The sequence below is a fragment of the Corythoichthys intestinalis genome, chromosome 3 (assembly GCF_030265065.1).
Source record: "Corythoichthys intestinalis isolate RoL2023-P3 chromosome 3, ASM3026506v1, whole genome shotgun sequence".
In the NCBI taxonomy this organism is placed as follows: domain Eukaryota; kingdom Metazoa; phylum Chordata; class Actinopteri; order Syngnathiformes; family Syngnathidae; genus Corythoichthys; species Corythoichthys intestinalis.
The window spans coordinates 13,219,664-13,241,229 of NC_080397.1; the positions used below are offsets into that span (position 1 = coordinate 13,219,664).

At 38.7% G+C, this 21,566-nt stretch overlaps 1 protein-coding gene across 4 annotated transcripts in view; it reads left to right on the forward strand.

Annotated features, from left to right (window-relative positions):
• Nucleotides 1–21,566, forward strand: part of adgrv1 (adhesion G protein-coupled receptor V1) — a 220,791-nt gene that overhangs the window by 172,326 nt on the left and 26,899 nt on the right. For 3 of the 4 annotated variants that reach the window (XM_057831097.1, XM_057831094.1, XM_057831095.1), the window contains 3 exons: nt 3,637–3,815; nt 9,832–9,989; nt 19,424–19,545. In XM_057831097.1, coding sequence (XP_057687080.1) covers nt 3,637–3,815; nt 9,832–9,989; nt 19,424–19,545 — 459 coding nt within the window. Of the gene's footprint in view, nt 1–3,636; nt 3,816–9,831; nt 9,990–11,032; nt 11,257–19,423; nt 19,546–21,566 lie in introns of those variants that run through there. The other variant, XM_057831096.1, reaches the window with a different exon arrangement.

The following is a 21,566-nucleotide window of genomic DNA, read 5'->3' on the forward strand; positions in this document are numbered from 1 at the left end:
AAATCAGAAACTGCTTTTTCCGCCTTGTGTGTGTTTTCCACCATATATATACTTTTAAAGAAGCGCATATGTTAATTACAGCATTTTTCATATTTCTTTAAAGAAATAGGGATGCTATAGTTCAAAAACATGACACTATAAAGAAAAACTGAGACCAGTTTTAGATTCCACACCCAAAAATTTGTTACAAACTGTTAAGTCAACAAAAATGTTGTTTATTTTATTCCATCTACATATTCAAGGCACGTCGATGCAATATTATCCTTGAATTCAGTACTGTGTCTTTCACTGTGTTTCTTCCTGGTCCACCAGAGGAATAACAGGATATCTTATTTTCCTTGGGCCTGTCTTATTATTTTCCTCAGACATAACTATCAAGGAAAGAACACATTTGTCTGGCTAACCACAGGAAACGCAATCTATTTGTTTTACATCCCCTTCTTCACTATCAAAAGTCAGCGAGTTCACCTCAGAGGCCACATCATTCATTTATTGTGTCTTGATGACTTCCAGAAACCATCGAGAGAAAGTCCGACCTTAATTCTGACATTTTCTGATTGTCTTTTTGACACACGGTCAAGCTGTTACACAACCCTAGCGTTACCTGTTACACAACAATCATGTTTATTTGAGAGCAGAGTTTGCCCGAGTTGGAGGTCAGCATCCCATAACCTCCTGTTGCATCACACACAGCGCTCTCTTCGGAAATGTGTTAACAGACAGATGGGCAATCACAAACATCATCAGCTTTATAGGTGTCGTATAAAGGTTCATTACTCCGAACAAAGAGCAAAACGGTCTTTTGTGTCCTGTCGTTACAAGTGAGGTCCTAACACAACTTCATTTATTGATTGTGAACTTTAAGCTTGGCATCTACTCAAAGCATTTTTTTAAACAGACTTATCGAGTGTTTATTCCTGTAGGGTGAAAGTGCTTGCATAAGAATGTGTTTGATGGACATATCTGTCATTGGCCACAGGTGTAAAAATGGTGGCGACTGCTTCATTTTCTCATTTTTTCCCCCCTCATTGGTTTCATTGACGTTAATAGACCTCCAATCCTTTTGAACTGGGATGAGTTGGCAGCGATTATTCGATCACTGCTAACCTTCTGTTAGACTGGGGAGATGGCTGTGGTTAAATCTTCAATAAATGCACAAGTTTACATTGAAATTTTAAGACAGCTTTCTTATCCTTTCAATTGAAAATATGTTTGTCATTTTCCAAGATGACAATGCATCATGCCACAGAGCTAAAATTCTTAAAGCATTCCTTGGAGAAAGACTCATCCAGTCAATGTCATGGCCTGCAAATAGCCCAGATCTTAACCCTATTGAAAACCTGTGGTGGAAATGGAAAAAAATGGTCCACAGCAAGGCCCCGACCTGCAAAGATGATCTGGCAACTGCAATCAAAGAGAGTTGGCACCAAATTGATGAATACTCATCAAGTCCATGCCTCAGAGACTGAAAGCTGTCATAAAAGCCAGAGGTGGTGCTAATAAATACTAGAGATGTGCTTTGATTGTTATTTCTTTGTTTGTTTCTCATGATTCCATATTTTTTTCCTCAGTATGGAGTGATTCCATATATATTTCCCTGCACTTGCTCTATAAAAGTAACATTTTTGACCACCACAATTTTTTTTTTATTATTATTCATTTCTTTTAGTGTTTCTGAATGCTAAAGAGTTGCACTTTTGAACTAATACATTATTTTTTTTCAAGCTTTTTATCTGAGTTTGTTCTACATGATAAAATGTCTGAATGAGTGCTCATCTGAGATTGGTGATTGCATACTTTTTGCTATGGGTTGTATGTATATACAGTGTATCACAAAAGTTAGTACACCCCTCGCTTTTCTGCAGATATTTAAGTATACCACCCACCACCATGCTTGACTGTAGGCATGACACACTTATCTTTGTACTCCTCACCTGGTCGCCGCCACACATGCTTGAGACCATCGGAACCAAACAAATTAATCTTCGTCTCATCAGACCATAGGACACGGTTCCAGTAATCCATGTGCTTTGTTGACATGTCATCAGCAAACTGTTTGTGGGCTTTCTTGTGTACTATCTTCAGAAGGGGCTTCCTCCTGGTGTGATAGCAATGCACACCAATTTGATGTAGAGTGCGGCGTGTGGTCTGAGCACTAACAGGCTGATCCCCCACCTCTTCAATCTCTGCAGGAATACTGACAGCACTCGTGTAACGAGTCACATGACATTTTGGAGGGAAAATGACAAGCAGTACTCAATTTGGACATTTAGGGACGTACGTATTTACTAAGGGGTGTACTCACTTTTGTTGCCAGGTGTTTAGATATTAATGGCTATATTTTGAGTTATTTTGAGGGGAAAATAAATTAAATCTATTATGTGAGCTGCTCACATGTAAGCTGCTAACAGACCACTTTTCAATTGTCAAAGTGTCATTTTGTCATTGTTGACCCATGAAAAGATATACTTAAATATCTGCAGAAATGCGAGGGGTGTACTCACTTTTGTGATAAACTGAAGTGAAATTAAAACATGTATAACACTAGCCCAACCGTAAAAAAGTGAAATTACAATGAATGAATAATGGATAAACTTTTTAAACCCTGAGTTTTGGCTCTTAAAGGCCAAACAGTGCAACTTTAATGAAATTATAAGTAATAATAATTGACCACAGCATCCTGTCTCTCTATTAGCCTCCCTCCTTATGCACCAGCCGAAAACATACTGAGCCACTTAATTTGGCTTACTTTACTTACTTCTACCGCAATTTTGAATAGGCTTGTCACTCGTCCTTTGAAATAAGGAATCGTTCTGAATTGGGAATTAAAAGTTGTTTTCCGTATTGAACCAATACTGAATATATATAAATAGATACATACATTTCTATGCATTTTAGGAGTTTTGGGGATGTCCCTTTTTTTTTTTCGCCTGTGTGGCTTTGGGCGTGTCCCTTATTTCTATTTCTGAAAATTGTACTTTTGAAACAGGTCTCAAATTACTGCGGCATTTGTTTCATTAAAAGACAATAAAAGTAAAGTAGACAAACTGAACTGACCAGGGATTGTTGCTCCGGTCCAGCCCCCCTCCTCCAGATGCAGTCCTGCTGTTTTTGTTCACATGTTTGGTCTTCAAATGTTTTATCAGGTTCGAGGTTTGGAAACTGGCTGATTTAACTCCACCTCTCAAAACTTTCAGGCCACAAATCTTGCATCCAGCCATTGTACTCGACTGAGATTAAAAACTGAAATATTTCCAGACCGCCGACATTTTCGTCTCGTAATTTGTTTTTCCTACATATGAAAAAGCTGCCCCAGCATTGGTTAAGAGCGGCTATTGGCCCGCTTTCATTGGTCTGGAGCAGGCCAACAGCAATAGCTGCTTGGCATGCAAAGTGATCACGTGTTATCACAGAACAGAGAGTGTAGTGAGCATCAGGAGAAAAAAATGCTGTGGTTTAGTATAATAATACTGGACCGGTAAATGGTATCGGCGCCTTCTTTGTTGGTACTCACTGATACCGATACCACCATTTCGGGCCGGATCGCCCCCCCCCCCTGCTGGTACTGGTATTGGTCTCGGTGCATCTTTAGTTATCTCTCGCTTTAAAACTTGTGTTTCTTCTGTCTCCATGCAGGCTGTGAATTTCTGGCAAGTGCTAGTAATGAACGATGAGCACACAGAGCGCCGATATCTTCTGTACTTCCTGTTGGGTTGGGGTCTTCCAGCTCTCGTCATCATCATACTGGTTGTTGTTTTGCTTGGAGGCTTCGACTGGAGTATCCACGCTGTCTACGGATTGGTGGAAGGGAACGTGTAAGCTGACTGTATTATTATTTTTGCTTTTTTTAAACAGGATGTCACTTGTTTTCTAAAGCCAACACCTGAATTAGTGACATCATATGAGGCGATTGCTCAACCAATTAAATGACTGAAGTCAATGAATGAAAATGAATGAATGAGTCAGTCAAGGAAAATTACCCTCAGAGGTGGAAACTTACAAAACAAAACACATTAAAAAAGCAAGCAAAACCTTGGCCTTAAATGTGTGTGTGTTTGTCGATATTAACTTTAAATAAACACTTCATTTCAAGACTTTGAAAGAAAATGAATCCTTAAAGACAAACCAATGAACTCATGTGGAAAATGCATGCCTTTAATCAATCCCATATGCATTTTTTAAAATGGATGGTAAATGTGCAATACTACTAAAAATTTGGACCCTGAAATCCCATCTAAAATTAACTGCAAGTCTTAGGTGTGGCTGTTGTCCTTGGAACCGTGTGCGCACGCCAGCTTCCTGTGGGTGGGTAAGTGGCCGTGAGACAGTGAGTGCATAGATGCGAAATTTGCAGATACACAAGAGGAAGTGAAGTAAAAGTCTAGTTGGCCTTCTTCTTTTGTGGGAAAGAGGCGGTATTCATCATAATATCAAATTCCTTTCAAAGTCATGGCTGTCATGCTGATATCAGACACAACATGAACTAGGAATGTACTGAAAGCAAAATTCTTGGCCAAAACTGAATATTGCAAACACTTGGCCGAAAGGCTGAATAATACACGTGTATACAATTCGATTTCTTATTTTATTTTTTATTTTTGTAATTATTTTATTTCATTACTTTCCGATTAATGCCCTTTGTCTTGGCACTCTCGAAATCCATTTTGACTGCAAGTCAAAAATGGATCGAGCGTCAATAGCCGCCAATGAGTCTGAGCTTAACTTTTTAATAATTGGTCAACACTTGCAAATTTCTTGGGTCAAACTGAGCCAACAAAACTCATGTTACATGAGTGGGGTTAAAAAAAAATAAAAATGCCGCAACCCCTACCAGTTAAAATGGATTGTTCATACGCTCCTCCCAGGCCAAAAGACCTCTGTCAATGGCAATAAAAAATGAACCTTCACAGACGGTCCTCACAGTTTCAATGAATTGTTAATGGCAGGCAATGAGTTAAATACTATGATTTTTTTTTTTTTTTTTTTTTTAAACATCTTTAGAGTGTTATTGGGCAGCCATAACCAGTGTATATTTCTGTTTTATTCAGTTTTTTTACATGATCAAAAAAATAATAATAAAGTACGTATATAAAAAAGTATTATACAATATTGATAAATAAGGAAAAAAGGGAAGAAAAGGAAAGGAAAAAAGCTAAAAATAAAGTAATTATCATCTTTATTTATTTTTTTTTTTTTTGCGGGATTAGGTAACTTTTTTTGAAAAAATTAAAGATATTATATTTTGATCATATACTGTAATAACATTCGGCATAACATAACCCAAAATGCGATGTCCACTCATCTGGACACCATGCCTTGAATGGAGTTATGTTTGTTAACTATTTTTAATGAGCCAAATTAGTCACTTGCCCTATAAAGGTTGAAGGACACATTACATTTTATCAACTTATTTATTACCATTGACAGCGATAGACGTCCAATCCATTTGAACTTTTGAAATTCATCATCATCAATGGCAGACAATGAGGTAAATGAGTTACTATTACTTTTCTGTTTTGATAAACTATGTGTTCTTTTAATTTAGGGGTTTGTTTATCAAAACGATGCTATATCGTGATATTTTGTAGCCCAAAAGGTTATTGATATGCTCCAACCAAGAATCAATATATCGTTTTAAAATAGCATTTTAAAAGCATTTTAAGCATTTCAATAGTTTAAGAAAATAAAAAAACGTAAAAAAAAAAAAAAAAAAAAAAAAAGCCATTGACGGCTCTAGACATCCAATTCATTTCTACTGGACTGGATTTCAGGGCATTTACAGGTTACTTCCTGTTCAATTTGAGTCACTTCCTATTCATTTGGTTACATTATTGAGTCACTTCCTTTTCAGTAACCCAAAATAACAGGAAGTGACCTGTAAATTCCCTAAAATCAATAGGAAGTGACCCGTAAATGCCCCAAAAGGAAAAGGAAGCGACCGGAAATGAACTAATTTCCTGGCATTGTATGCCACAGACGGCCAAAGACGTCCAGTCTGTTTGAACTGGGAGGGATAGCCGCGACTGATGGTTCATTCGCTGCCACCCTACCAGTTCAAATGGACTGGACATCCACTAGTGATAAAATCATTCCAATTCACAGCAGAAGGATGAAAATAGCTTGTTTTTTTGTTTATTAGTTGTTTTGTAGAATGATGTCCTGACCCATGTATCGATAATTGTTGTCACCATACCATGAGATCATTGTTATCGTGAGCTTTGTATCGCAAATCGTATCGTGAGGTACCATTCATCTCATTTCAGAAAGAAAAAGGAGTTGTTGTTGTTTTTTGAAGTTACCAAATTCAACTTCTTCATATTTCATTATGCTTACTAAAAGAAGTAGTCACTCATTACTGATGTGTAATTATCCGATAGTTGCAAAACTAGAATATTTAAGGTTTGGGGGAAATGAACAAGAATGAACTGAAAGTAGTGTTGTCGTACAAATTGGACGGCACAGGTTCAATTAACGGTCAGCGTTCCAATAGCCAGCCAGTGCCAGTCCCAAGCCTGGATAAAATATGTGGTGGCTTGTGTCAGGAAGGGCATCTGGCATCACATCTGAGCCAAACGGATCATGTGAGTGTTGAACCTGGAACGGGACTAACTGAAAGTCACGACAACAACAAAGAGAATTAACTGGAATGCCACTAAAGTGAAGATGTATTGACTGTACTGTATGGATTTTTTTTAAAAGTTCAACTTACTTCTTATCGTACATTTGGAATTTTTTTTTTTAAATGTTTCCTATTTTTCTGCTCCAGCCTGAAGTCAGTAAACAGACTTAAGTGTAATGTGCTTTGGGCCGGATTTCCCTTTCTTGTGAGATTTCCAGTACAGTAAGCTCTCACCCAAGCACAAGGCCACAGAACAAATATCCATATTAGAGCATGTTTACGCTCTCACACTACAAGTGTGTGATGCAATTGTCTATTTGGCATACCTTCTGTGGTGTTATGGCTTCCACCAAGCCAATTAGTCCTCTCTGTAGTCACTGAAGCCTGAGCTTCTATCTGGACTCCACTCTCCCACCACACTTGTGAAATAGACAAAGTAACATGAGTGTTTTGTGCTGGCTGCCTTGCCCTTATTTTGTAATAGGACTGTGCTAATTTTCTCAGATTCCGCTGGGAAAGTGATGCTGCGATGAAACTGAGACAGAGAGGCTTGTGAAAACAATCATATCGACAGAAATTAAAAGAAAGTAAAAAGCAAAAACTACTGTTCCTGTGTATACAGAAAGGTCAATAAAAATGTTGAAATTTGTGGCTTGAGAGAAGAAATGGCGATCAAGCTACAAATGTCATGAAATAATTTGAAAATGCAATTACTGGAGAAATTGCGTGGGGATGCTTTGCTTTCGAATCACTTCCAATTATTTTGGATCATTTTTAGGTCACGTCTTTGTAGGGCTGTCAAACGATTAACATTTTTAGACGAGTTAATAACAGCTTAAAAATAAATTAATCGTAATTAATCGCAATTCAAACCATCTATGAAATATGCCATATTTTTCTGTAAATTATTGTTGGAATGGAAAGATAAGACACAAGACGGATAATACATTCAACATACGGTAAGTACTGTATTTGTTTATTATAACAATAAATCAACAAGATTAACATTATTAACATTCTGTTAAAGCAATCCATGGATAGAAAGACTTGTAGTTCTTAAAAGATAAATGGCAGTACAAGTTATAGACATTTTATATTAAAACCCCACTTAATGTTTTCGTTTTAATAAAATTTGTACAAATTTCAGTCAAAAAATAAGCTAGTAGCTCGCCATTGTTGATGTCAATAATTACACAATGCTCATGTGGTGCTGAAACCCATAAAATCAGTCGCACCCAAGCGCCAGCAGAGGGCGACAAAACACCAAAAAACACAAGTAACAAGTGGACATTACACTGTGCTGTCATTTTAATCTGTTTGAGAGGGGCATGTGCGTTAAATGCGTCAAATATTTTAACGTGATTGATTAAAAAAAATACCGCCCGTTAACGCGATAATTTTGACAGCCCTACTTCCTTGTCAACTCATTGGCTGCTAGTGATGGCACTATGCGTCCAATTCCTTTTGACTGGGAGGACAAATGAACGAATGTTCATCATAATTTATGAAAACCATACATGGGCTTTTTGCTAAATAAATTTGCTAAGAAATTTCCTAAAATTCAATTTATGGTTGAAAATGAAGAGTATTGTCCTTTGGTGTCTTCAAATAGGTAAGACAAGACTGCATTGTAGCCATATTATTGTTTGTTGTTTCTGTTTCTGTTGCCGTGCAGAGCTCTGTTGGATATTGGTGTGCAATTTATTTAGTGTTGTGAAAAGGCGGTGTTACACCGAGGCTTGTTAGCCCTTTTAGTTTCCAAATGTGTTCGCGTGTCACTGCGCCATGTAGCTGTGGGGATTTGCATTATAATGCATGGGTGCTTTTTTTTCCAATACAAAAATTCCAACACACACTGTGGGAGAAATGCTGTCTTTGTAGTAGCCTAGTAGTAGTAAGTAAACTATGCAGCATGGGTGTGTACTGCCATTGAGCACGCCTTGTATAGTGAAAACGCGTCAGCATGACAAATTTGGACAAAAACGGCTGTTTTTCGATGGGGAAAACTGAAAAAGATCCTCCGCATCCCCTGTTGTGTATGACTTCCAGCACCCCTGCCCCTAAGTTCTGCCCCTGGATCACAATACTATGGTCAGCATTGCGTGGTCATTACCATAGTAAACAATCACCTGTAAACATCTGGTACAAAAATACTTTCTCCTGTTACAAAATGGTAGTTTTTGTTCATATTTGGTATGTAGATACAACTCAAAAAATCAAATAATTCCTATTGATTTTAACGACATTGTTATTTCCCGTTGTCCAATTAGGATTCAGATGTCTGAAACCTGAAAACTAAAGCCCTGAATTTAAAATACTTTTGCAGTGCCATTGTCAATGAAGACGTCCAATCAGACGGCTTATCATCTTTCTGTTGTGAGTTTAAATTAGTTCATCACTAGTAGATGCCTGATCCATTCGTTCATTCATCCACCCAGTCAAAATTAATTGGACGTCTAGCGCCGCAATGGCACTGAAAGATGAGCATTCACAGCCAGTCCTCTTGAGTTTTCAATGAATTTGATCTCTATCATTGTGAATGGCAGGTAATGAATGGGGTACTTATGTGTCACTTCCTGTTGATTTTTGGGCTATCCCGGGTCACTTTCTGTTACATTTTGGGGCATTTCAAGGAAGTCTTTTTTTGTTGTTGTTGTTGTCAAAAATAATGACCACAAATTGATTTTTTTTACAGGTCTAAGTTGAAAATCAATTGGAGTGAATGGAAAGGTTTTTGTGGCAGTTGAATGTGCCATTGGAAATGAATGTGGCCATTGAAAATGTGTGGGGAAGTTTTTGTCAAATTTTGGCAGAATGTAGTAAAAAAAAAAAGGGCCGGTAACTTTTGTGGACCCTGATTTTGTGATTGTTTTTATGTGTGAATAATGTGAACCAAAACTGTAGAACAAGTAGCATTTTGAAAATATGAAATTTTATGTTTTTGCTATTGGAAATGAATGGGATTTTTTTTAGGGTCCAAAAAATGTGGTTTTGGCGCAACCGTACACATTAGGCGAAATTCAGAGTGCCTGGGTCGCGCCAATTTTTGGAACGTTTCGAAGTGTGTGAATAGGGCAAATTGTGTGGGCTGTACAGCTTACCGAAAGAGTGGACAGAAAAAACTACAAATTTCATATGTGAGGATGAAGCAAAGCATCCCCATTTTGATTGTTTTTCTGTCATCTGAACTTCCCTCTTCGCTTCACTTTCAGGTGCTTCATGCCGAACATCTATGCTGCACTGTGCACTGCTGTGCTCGTTCCGCTCATCTGTTTGGTTGCTGTGCTAGTCATCTTCATACACGTCTACCAGGTCTCTTCACAATGGAAGGCCTACGATGATGTCTATCGCGGTCGTGCAAACGGTACAGGTATGTGATAAATACTAGTATTAAAATGAATAGAATGTGTTACTGTCAAATAATCATACTGTCTTGATATTGTACCAAAAAAAATCTTTAAATAGTCTTTACTTAAACTTAACTTACTGAAACGCTGTAAAGGAATTCTCATGAAAAACTATGCAGAGCTATGTGACTATCAGAACAAAACACTATCGCATCGTGCCCTGTAGTATAGCAAAAAACAGGTTTAGCGCAAGTTGGTGCAAACAGCCTGATGTTATCTGCCGAGTGTAAAAGACTGAGAGCGAGCGACCCCGAGACAGGTAAAAAATCCAAAACAGTGTGTGAAGCACAAGAGCAAAGGCACAGTCCGGAATGTATCGTTTTAAATGCAGTTTCAAAAACATCTCCAAATGTTTGACTTCAAGCACCGAGTGATGAGATAATCTCCAGGCTAATCTGTGTGAGAGTGCAGCATGCGGGGCCACACGTAGAAACTTGGAAGGAGCATGTGAGACTGCTGACGTCACTGAAATGTGTGTTCAGACCTAAATAGACAGGCAGGAAAAGAAGAAAAAAAACTCAGAACATATGGATTAACCAAACAATGGTTTCTATTTAAAGCCAAAGCCTTATCAGAGGGTGTGTTTACATGACAAGATGTTCTTTTCACCTGATTAAATATCTGCTAATGCATTCTTATGCCTGAGAGTGTTCCTTTATACCTGAGCTTTGATCTTTGATTGGTGAGGAATGTTAGCACTTCAACGGGATGGGTGAGTTTTGCTAGCATATTGCTGTATTCTTTCACATTATTTAGTCAAGTGGTTCTTAAACATTTTACAGCCTCAAAGAATACTTGGCTCTCTGTGTACCAACATTAAGGCGTTGGCTTCATTTGACAGCGCTAGACATTCAATCCATTTTGACTGGGAGAGGTTGGCAGCTATTGATTGCTTGATGCACTGTAGTGAATTAAAAAAAAAAGATTGTTTGTGCATATACTTGTAAAGTAACTGTGAAGCATGGGGGTGGAAGTGTCATGGTTTGGGGATGCTTTGCCGCTGCAGGACCTGGCCAGCTCACCATCATAGAATCCGCCATGAATTCTACCATGTATCAGAGGGTGCTTGAGGAGCATGTGAGATGATCTGTGAAAAAAATTAAAGCTGAAGTGAAACTGAACCCTGCAACATGACAATGACCCAAAACATACCAGTAAATCCAACAAGGACTGGCTGAAAAGGAAGAAATGGAGAGTCCTGGAATGGCCGAGTCAAAGCCCAGATCTTAATCCCATTGAGATGCTGTGGGGTGACTTGAAGCAGGAAGTACATGCTGCAAACCCCTCAAACATCTCAGAGCGGAAAGCATTCAGCGTTGAGGAGTGGGGCAAACTTTCTTCAGACCTTTGTCAAAGACTGGTAGATGGCTACAAAAAACCTCTCACTGAAGTTATTTCAGCCAAAGGAGGTAACACTAGCTATTAGGTGGTAGGGTGTCCTAACTTTTTCCTCAGTTAGAATATGCATTTTTGTTGACATATTTGAGTTGATGAGTAAAAACAATGTTAATTTTTGTTGTTTACCTGAAATTAAATCACTTTCTTTTCCAGAAATAAAGAAGATCAAGATCAGACATTGATATGTGAACATTTCTTAATGAAGAATTGAATATTTCATGGAGTGTCCTAATTTTTTCCCATGACTGTCTATGACCACACACAAGCTTGTAGTCGGGAGTCCTGTGATCACACCGGCCTGTTCAATCATGTGGCGTCTTTAAGGTGCCATAAAATTTTAACTATTTGACCTTGAGTCAAAATGATTTAAAAGCGCAGATTTCAACCACTGAATACCAAAGATGACCATTTTGATTTCATGGTAGGAAATATGTTTTTCTCTGGACGGGTGATGTTTTATTTCTGTAGATTTTTCAAGTCAGAACTCTTGTTTAAAGGGAAAAAAAACAGACATTGTAAGCAGTTACTCACAATCTTACTCATTACTTGAGTATTCTTTTCACCTAAGACTTTTTTACTTGTACTTGAGTACATTTATTTGATTATATGGATATTATTTTGAAGTAGTGCTACTCTTACTTGAGTAAAAACTTCAGTTCGTCCACCCACCTCTGTATATTCGCAAAGGCCGCACATTTGAATGGAGGTCATGAGGTTAAATCAGCACTTGGGCAAAGCCTCCACACGCAGTCTTGAAAGTTGTGGTATTTCCTGTGGCTTTTTCAGATACAACACAGTGTTTGTGTAAAAACAAAGTAGCACTGCTGTGCATTCGGTTCACACGCACGACTTAAACGTCAGCGTACGTATGCTCGCAACTTGCTCATTACTGCTGCTTGTTGTTACAGCTGCTGAGGCAGCCATGTCAGCACCGACCACACTTTCGACCCCACTGTTTTGGTTGAACGCTTTCCCTCTTCTAGGTTTATCCTCTCACAGTAAGACACAGGTCTGATAAAATGTAAACTGGAGGCCGTCCCGTGGTGAGAAGAAGCTTGCCCATTGGTCACGACCGGGGTTGCACTGTCAGGGGTTTAAGTGTTTATTTCTTATGTCAGCCAGAGAAAAGCACACTCAACCTCCGTGTCTGCCTAGCGATAAGACGATAAGTCCTCAATTGGACGGCACAAGAATTGTTTTTCTCAGTTTTACAGCTTTTTTTAGACCTGCAACTATAACTCTCTGTTGAATTAAACAACCCACTCTTTTGATGTACACAAATAGATAGTTCTATTCATTATATAAATATAAATATATACAGTATAAAAATAAAAATCATCTTTTCGCCCACCCGGGCAGTATGGTCTCTCCTTTCAAGCTCGGGTCCTCTATCAGAGGCCTGGGAGCTTGAGGGTTCTGCGCAGGATCTTAGCTGTCCCTAGGATTGCGCTCTTCTGAATGGAGATGTCGGACGTTGTTCCTGGTATCTGTTGGAGCCATGGAACCTGCTTGGGAGTTACTGCCCCTAGTGTCCCGATCACTACTGGCACCACTGTTGCCTTCACTCCCCACATTTTCTCCAACTCTTCCTTTAAGCCTTGATATTTCTCCAGCTTTTTGTGTTCCTTTCTGCTGATGTTGCTATCGCTCGGGATTGCTTCATCTATCACTGCTGCTGTCTTCTGATGTTTATCCACCGCCACTATGTTGGGCATGTTGGCCATCACCAGTTTGTCTGTCTGGATCTGGAAGTCCCACAGGATCTTAACTCGGTTGTTCTCGACCACCTTTGGAGGTGTTGCCCTCCTTGACTCTGGGGTCTCCAGTCCATACTCGGCACAGATGTTCCTGTACGCTATGCCTGCTACCTGGTTATGTCGTTCCATGTATGCTTTACTTGCCAGTATCTTACACCCTGCTGTGATGTGCTGGACTGTCTCAGGGGCCTCTTTGCATAGCCTGCACCTGGGGTCCTGTCTGGTGTGATAGACCCCGCCCTCTATTGATCTTGTGTTTAGGCCCTGTTCAGGTGCTGCCATGATCAGTGCCTCCGTGCTGTCTTTCAGTCCGGCCTTTTCCAGCCACTGGTATGTTTTTCCCATGTCAGCTACCCCCTCAATTTTTCAGTGGTACATACCATGAAGAGTTTTGTCCTTCCCTGATAGCTCCTCACATTGAAACTCACAAATTAACAACGTACATCTTGCATTCTGCGGCGGGAGACATTTGTATACTTCCAGCTCTTCCCTTAACTAAGCTCTTCCCCCCGGGAACTACACAACTTGCCAACTATAGTTCCGCAGGTGAATTCTGTTAAACCGTGCTACAAGTGCTCACTTCATAAAAGTTCGAAACACGAGACTCATATTTATTGGTGCGCTTTATAGACCAGTACAAGAATTTTCCCTAGATTTTCAGGTAAATTTCAGGTGCGCTTTATATTTGGGTAGTTATGGTAATACTGTACATTGCTTTAAGTAGATGTCCTTTCATCTTCTTCTCCCTTATTTTCATCTCTAAAGTGCATCAGTGGGTTGAGCAATTATGGAAAATGTATGATTATCTGGAAAAAATGTCTGCATAGGCTACAAATAAAAATACTTTTAAATAAATAATGTAAAAGATAAATAAATACATTTTAATTAATAAATAAATGCACTAATTGGTATTTGCTTTCAAAAGTGTAAAGTCACAACATGCTCTCGCATTCTTTCCCTCTAAACCAGGCCATTTACGAGAAGAAAAGCAGCAGCATGTGTTTTTTTTTTTTACTGTCATCATTTTCCTGTGAAATACAGACTCTCTAATCAGCTTCTTGCTCATGTTTTTCTGGTTCTATAGTTTCCAGCAAAGATCACTACATTTCTCACAGTTTAATTAACGTTAACAGTAGAAAACACATTCAGGCGGACACTTCTCTTTAAGCCGCTTCCTACTCGAGTTTTGCAGGTTAGCAAGTTAACAGTTTAATGTTATGCTAACTCTGACGCAGGTCGGACATTCATTAGCAAAATTTGCGGTGTGTTTCCCACAACATCGATGTATTTCTACATTACTTACAGTGGCTGCTGCTGCTGGCCAGAAAAAAAAAAAAAAAAACTTCTAATATGCCTTCTCTTCGAAGGGGGCGGAGGAGGCGGCATGTTGTCGATATGTAACTCTGTCAGGGCTGTGTGTGTGTGTGTGGGTGGGGGGGGGGGGGGGGGGGGGTCAAGTCATCAGCCAATCAAACGTGCATTCGAGGGGAAAAATTGGACCAGTACATTCAGCAAGTGAAAAGGGGTAAATATAAGTCTGAACTTAATGAAAATAATTCAATTAATAATGGAGGGGTCAATTCTAGCCTCAAAACATATGGGAAGACAATCTAATTTACCGATTTAACTCATTATACAGGGTGATTAAAAAAAATGTGGCAAAATCATAATGCATTCGTTTATTTTAAAATCATTAAAATAGACTGAATTATTAATTAATTATTTATTAATTAATGTGATTGATTAATTAAATTAAATAATTAATAATTTAATCAGAATTAAAACAAGAATTTTAACAAGTAAGTTGTTTTAACAAATTAAAAGTCATATTGGCTTGATGTTGTCCGTGCCGCTGGTAGTGGTCACATTGAGCACAATTTATTAAAACTTGAAGTTATAATATTTGTATCCAGCTAGTTATTGTTTTTTTTTTTTTTTTTTTTAATATATCGCAATGGTTTTGGCACATTCTTTTTTAATCACCATGCATAATGCAAATACAGTTGCATAAACAGTGGTGGGGACAATTTGAGCATTCTATAAAGTTGGTAGTGTCCCTAATGTCCCTATGCAAACCTACGCCTTTGCCTAATATCAACAAAAAGTGACCTAAAAATGCTCCAAAACCAACAGGAAATACCCGGATATGTCCCCATATTAATAGGAATTGACCCAATATAAACAGGAAGTGACACAGTAATGCCTGAAATGCCAATTAAGGAAGTTGCCCCAAAATCAGTTAAGTTGCATTGCCCCAAAATCAGCACAAAATTATATACTGTATTTTAGGAAGGAAATGACACAAAAATGCCCCAAAATCAGCAGGAAGTGACCCTCTATCAACGGGAAGTGGCACAGAAATGCAGGGAGTGACCTACGTGAGATAAGCGACCAGCATGAGTCTGTCATTGTCAACTTGCCCTCTGAAAGGCTTTAACTAATTAACTGGCATTGACTGCAATAGTTCCATTCGGACTGGGAGGGGCTAATGGATTGGACGTCTATCACTGTCAATGGCACTGACAGTTCAAATGCACTGCTTCAAATATCAAATTATATCCATGTCTCTACACTAATGACTGGTTCTCTTCAAAAATGTCAACAAATCGGTTTAAATGTGTTTTTGTTTCAACTCTTTAGCTACCTTTTACAGGGAATGGCATCCAATGAGTTAATAAAAAATGCCTTTCTTCCCGGGGATGTCGTTTTCTAATGTGCCCGGTGGATGCGACACTCAAACACACTGCTTTACGCTTCATTCCAGTTAATCCCCACGAGGCTGAGAACGTATTGCTCCAACTTAGATAAGCCTACGTGGAGCACGTAGTAAGCGTGTGGATTTGAAAATGACCTTGCAAAATGAGTCACTGGCCCGCCATGTGCAGAACAGACTGTACACTTCACAAGTGGGATTGAAACACAGGGCCCACGTTTCACTTAGGTGCCACTTCCACCACTTTTCCCCTCATCTTTCTGGATTTTTCTGCTTCTCCTTGAGTGCCGTCTCCCTCCCCGCGTTTGACTTTTCCAACCATGTAAGCACATTCCAGTGCTTCGAAGATGAGCCAGATAGCAGCCAGGGTGCAGAAGTACTGACATTTTGTCTTGAAAGCATGGAGGGTACTTGTATTTCTTAATAGTATTCTGGGGAACCCTCTAGCATTGTGTGTTTTGACTCTGGCGTCCAATCCATTTGCTGTTGGCAGTGAATGCGGATTGCACGCTCCCTTAAAAATTTGGTACATCTGTGACAGCCAATTACTGAAAAGCCAAGGGTGTGTCTCATCATAAATCATACAATAACAACTCTCCACCATGCATTAGAGATTGCACGAGACCTTTGTTTTCCAAATAATGTCAAGTCATTGAATCGGATGTTACTAAATAATATACAGGAAAGAAACAAGCAGATCAAGGAGTTTTTTCACTATACATTACCAAAATGTCACTTGTATATGGCAGAATACACAGACAAGACTGAAAAAGCAGTTTCTGCTCTGGCACTCCTCTTTAAAAGAAACTGCTGTATTTTAAGCTAAAACAACTGTTATGTTTGATAGAACCATATGTCTATATGCTGCCATAGCAGATTCATGGCGCATTAGGCCCCGAACTATTTCTAATTTGTCCGTTTTACCCTGAAAACCCCTGTTTACAGACGTCGCGCAAACACTTTTGTTTCAACCCAGCCATAAAATGAAGGTAATTAATTATATTTATTATTCAAAATGCCTGTCATTTTTAGCTTAGAATCATTCATTGATGTCTCATATTTCGTTTTAAGAAGAAAAAAAACGACTTAAAAAAAATGATTCACTCATATTTTCAACTTTTAAGCAAATTATGTCATAATGAAAAAAATGGCGTCTGTAAAAAAGTCACGAATAACTACCTCATAACTATCGAATAATTATATTTTTTTTGTTACTGTCACATTTTCTCCGATATGTTAGATGACGACAGCCCCAAACATCACTGCTCTAGAGGAGATCCGCATGGAGGAATAGGCCAAAAATACCAGCATCAGTGTGTAAAAAGCTTGTGAAGAGTTACAGAAAACGTTTGGCCACCGTTATTGCCAACAAAGGGTACATAACAAAGTATTGAGATTAACTTTTGGTATTGATCAAATACTTATTTTCCACCATGATTTGCAAATAAATTTTTAAAAAATCAAGCAATGTGATTTTCTTTCTTTCTTTTTTTTTTCTCCACATTCTGTCTCTCATGGTTGAGGTTTACCCATGTTGACAATTACAGGCCTCTCTAATATTTTCAAGTGGGAGAACTTGCACAATTAGAGGTTGACTAAATACTTATTTGCCCCACTGTATATCACTTTCTCGAAGTACTGGTACTTCAACATACGATCGCTTCGACACTCGATCTTTTCGACATCCGACGTAAAATTTGACTCGCCATTTGTTTTATCACGACATGCTCGTAATACCACGATTTATGACAGTGCCGTAGTTTCTTTGTTCTCCTGCCAGACAAACGCACAGCGGATTTTCTTGAGGGAGAAATCAACATGGAATGGTAGTGCAAAAAAGGAAAAAGGTGAGGCTTACCATTGAAATGAAGATGGAAATAATAGAAGAATCTGAGCTCTGTGTGCCGTCCGCTACCTGGCCTGACAATACCGCCGTTGATTGTCTACGATCTCCACGGTCCTCCTCGGACTTCTGTTCGTCAGTCTTTATAAATTAAGCTGACAATTATTATTGTGGTAACATCGCCAAAAAATCGCCAGCTTAATCAGGTCTTTAATCATTTATTTCAGAACTTGTCCAACACAACATGCCTACTGTCTGCCGCAGCTGAACAAAGTGAAAGTAAAATGTCCTCTCTCACTGGTAAATGGTAATGGAGTTATATTTATATAGTGGTTTTCCACCTTCAAGGCCCTCAAAGCGCTTTACACCTATAAACAAGGTCCTGGAACGAATTAACTTTGTGTGTAGAGCAGAGGTTGCGCTAGACATTTTCGTTGTCTGTCATTTTGACTGACAGGGTCATAAAAATCTGGTCATAATCTATTTTTACCCGTCACTTAAATTTTTAAAATGATAATGATGACATATTCAATAGTATTTAGTTTTCATTCATTTTTAAATAATATTGTAACGCTTGCTTGGCGGCGAAAAATTAGACACGGAAGTCGTGGTATTTTTCTCCCTCTTTTTACTCTGCTTACCGCCAACAAAACAACAACTCCGCCCCCAAAGAAAAAGAGGCAACTATATAGACCCCAATCACAAACGTCACACAATGATTTTAATTGTGGTTGTCAGCCCAAAATCTTCTAAATATATGTTAAATGCATCTTACCAGATATAAAATGACTACTACATAGTCTGTGGTGATCGTTTGGTGCCCAGATTTCTTGTCGAATTACAGCAGTCCATCTCGCTCTCCTCTTCGGGTCTCTCAGAATACGGTAGAACTTCAAGTCTCTCCGTCTATCTTCTCTGTTACTGCAACCAACCGCCACACACGCCTTCACTATTTTGATTATTAATGTTAACGAGCAGAAAAACACGCCGCAATAGGAGGCATGTACGTAGAGGTAAAGCGCAAACACGACGAGCTGACACACAATATGGCGGCTCCAGTCAGGGGGGCGGAGTTTTGACGTCATGTGATTGGGGTCTATACACAGGCTGCAATCTAGTCCACCAATTGGATGATGCGCTGGCACACCGGGTGCACCAATAAGAACCTCGCGTTGATGTGTCAATCACGGTGCCGCCGCCAGACCCCGGTGACGCTACAATATTCTGACAGAATAGCCAACGACGTCATGCATTAAGAGATACAATAGCTAATTAATATGCTCACTCGCCACCCTGTGGTCTGGGGTGTGAATTGCAACCTGTCAAAATGACGGACGGACTTCAGTTTTTTCCGTCACCGTTTTAAAAAACCGGTCAATGACGGAAAATATTCGGTTAACGCGACCCCTGATGTAGAGGTACCACTCTTTATAAATATGCTCACATGCATCCAAGGATTGGGTTTTGTTACATTAGTGGAGATCAGTATGAGTTTTCATTAGTGGAAAGAGAAATGTAATCTATTTTTTTACTTTATATTTAAAATGAAAATGGTGGCAAATTTCAATTAACATTTTTAAACGTATATTTAATTTACATTTTAAATTTACAATCCGCCATAAATGTGCAAAATTGCATGTTATTTTCCCATTGTTTATCATCACCGTCTTTTGTCTGTTATTCCAGAGGTGCCGCTAGTCCTCTACCTGTTCTTGCTCATCTCTCTCGTGTGGTTGTGGGCTGGACTTCACATGGGCTACAAGCAAATGTGGATGCTTGTCCTCTACATCATCTCTAACTGCCTGCTGGTAAGATTATTCGCTTCTTTAATTTCCTTGATGAGTGTTCATTTGTCTACATTGTGAAGGATTTACACACAGTTGTGAGTGATACTCTACAATATATTGCCAAATGCATTTTGCTGCCTTTGCAAGTTCAACTCATTCATTGCCATTGATGCTGATTTTCATAATGGTGAATTGTAATCGGGTCATTTTTTGTATCGGGTGCCATTTGTGTCCCCGATATAAATGAAACTATATTTTCGCTAAAGTTGGACAAATACTAATTCAACGTATTTTTTGTGTGTAATTATTAATTACCGTTTATTATAAATTCAAGGGTACAGGCTCCTAAATTCAAATTTTTTTTTACTTCCGGGAAAAAGTTGTTAATGGAATTTTTCTATGTCCCCATTGTGTTTCGTTTAAATTCAGTCTATAAAAGGACTACCTTTTTTTATTAGGCGCATTGGAGTATAAGGCGTACCTTCAATGAATGGCCTTTTTTTAAAGTTGTTTTCATATATAGGGCGCTAGGGCGCACCACATTATAAGGCGCAGTAGTACTTTCATAGTAGTAGTAGTGGTTGGGTTTGTCTTATGCATCCACCAGATGGAGTTGTACTAAAGGGACTGTCATGTCATGATTAATCAATATATAAGGCGCATCGGATTTTGGGGAAATTGAAGGCTTTTAGGTGCGCCTTATAGTGCAGAAAATATGGTCACATACATAGAAAAATCCAAAATAAATGTCCTGGATAATTTATTTGTCTTCATGTGTTGTTTTACATTAAAATAAATAATTTAAATTTAAAAAAAAAAAAACCTTTTCTGTTCGTCCCCAACATCACTTTCCACTCTGTCAAGTTGTGTTAGTGTCTCTTTAAGAAATTCCCCATTTACATTTATAACATCAATCTTCTGTGATAACGTAACACCAGTGGTGGGAAATTCAGTTGTGCTCAGAAATTTTATTTTTTATCTCCTTTAAAAATCACATTTTGCAGTTTTATGAAGTACGTTCAGGGGTGAAAACGTGCATTTGAACTAATCAGAGCTAACTATCCATGCTGATCACATGTCAGTATGTCAGCCAATTGAAAAGACAACTGAGTCCAGGGTGGTTTGCTGCTTACGTCCGCACATTGACGTGACTCGTCAAGACTCAGATGCACTGCTGCCGGTGAGGAGCTTTGGAATTTGTGGTATAAATAAATAATAAATATTCGTGGAAACGGATGATGCTACACAACACTTTACTATGCCTGTTGTTAACACTTGTGTATGCAAATGTAGCATTTGTATATTGTTTTCTTGGAGATGAGATGTGTGTCTCGCAGCCTGGCAATTGTTTTTTTCAACATGGGGTTTTGTTAGTTTCCATCATATTTTCGGGACCAAAGCACAGTTGGTGTTGGTGTTATACTTATATAGCGCTTTTCCACCTGCCCCCGAATCTTTTACCGGAAAGGCGTATCGGACTGTACCAGCCCACTTTCACCCCTGAGTATGTTCAGTGTGTAATTGATCATAACGTGTCCATTTTGTTGAAGCTATATACCCAAAAATGAATTTAATCATTTCAAAAGGTTTATTTGTAATCATGAATTTCTCATTAGGGATCCAAAGTCATATTAGCTTGGCTGAGGGGTAACTTTTGCACAAAATGCCCCCTCAAAATGGCTACTCTGCTATGTCCAAATGGCACCGTGTTAAAAAAAAACAAAAAAAAAACAAACATTTTTTTAAGGACTTGGGAAGACTTTGTGATAAAGAGAGCTAATCATTCTTCCTCCTCATTGTAACCTTTATGATTGCATCACTGTAATGTGCATGTGAAAGTGTGTGGTAGCCCTGGGTGATATGTGGCATCTATGTGCAAAAGACAACAGTGTTACACCAAAGTAAATTTATTTTGTTGGAAGGAATGCAGAATGATGAGCAATGATGTCAACGCCAACATGCAATATTGAGCTAACCGATCGCTAATGAGATCCTCAGGGTGACATCATGCGCAGGAGTAGCGCAGAATGCTGATCTTCCTA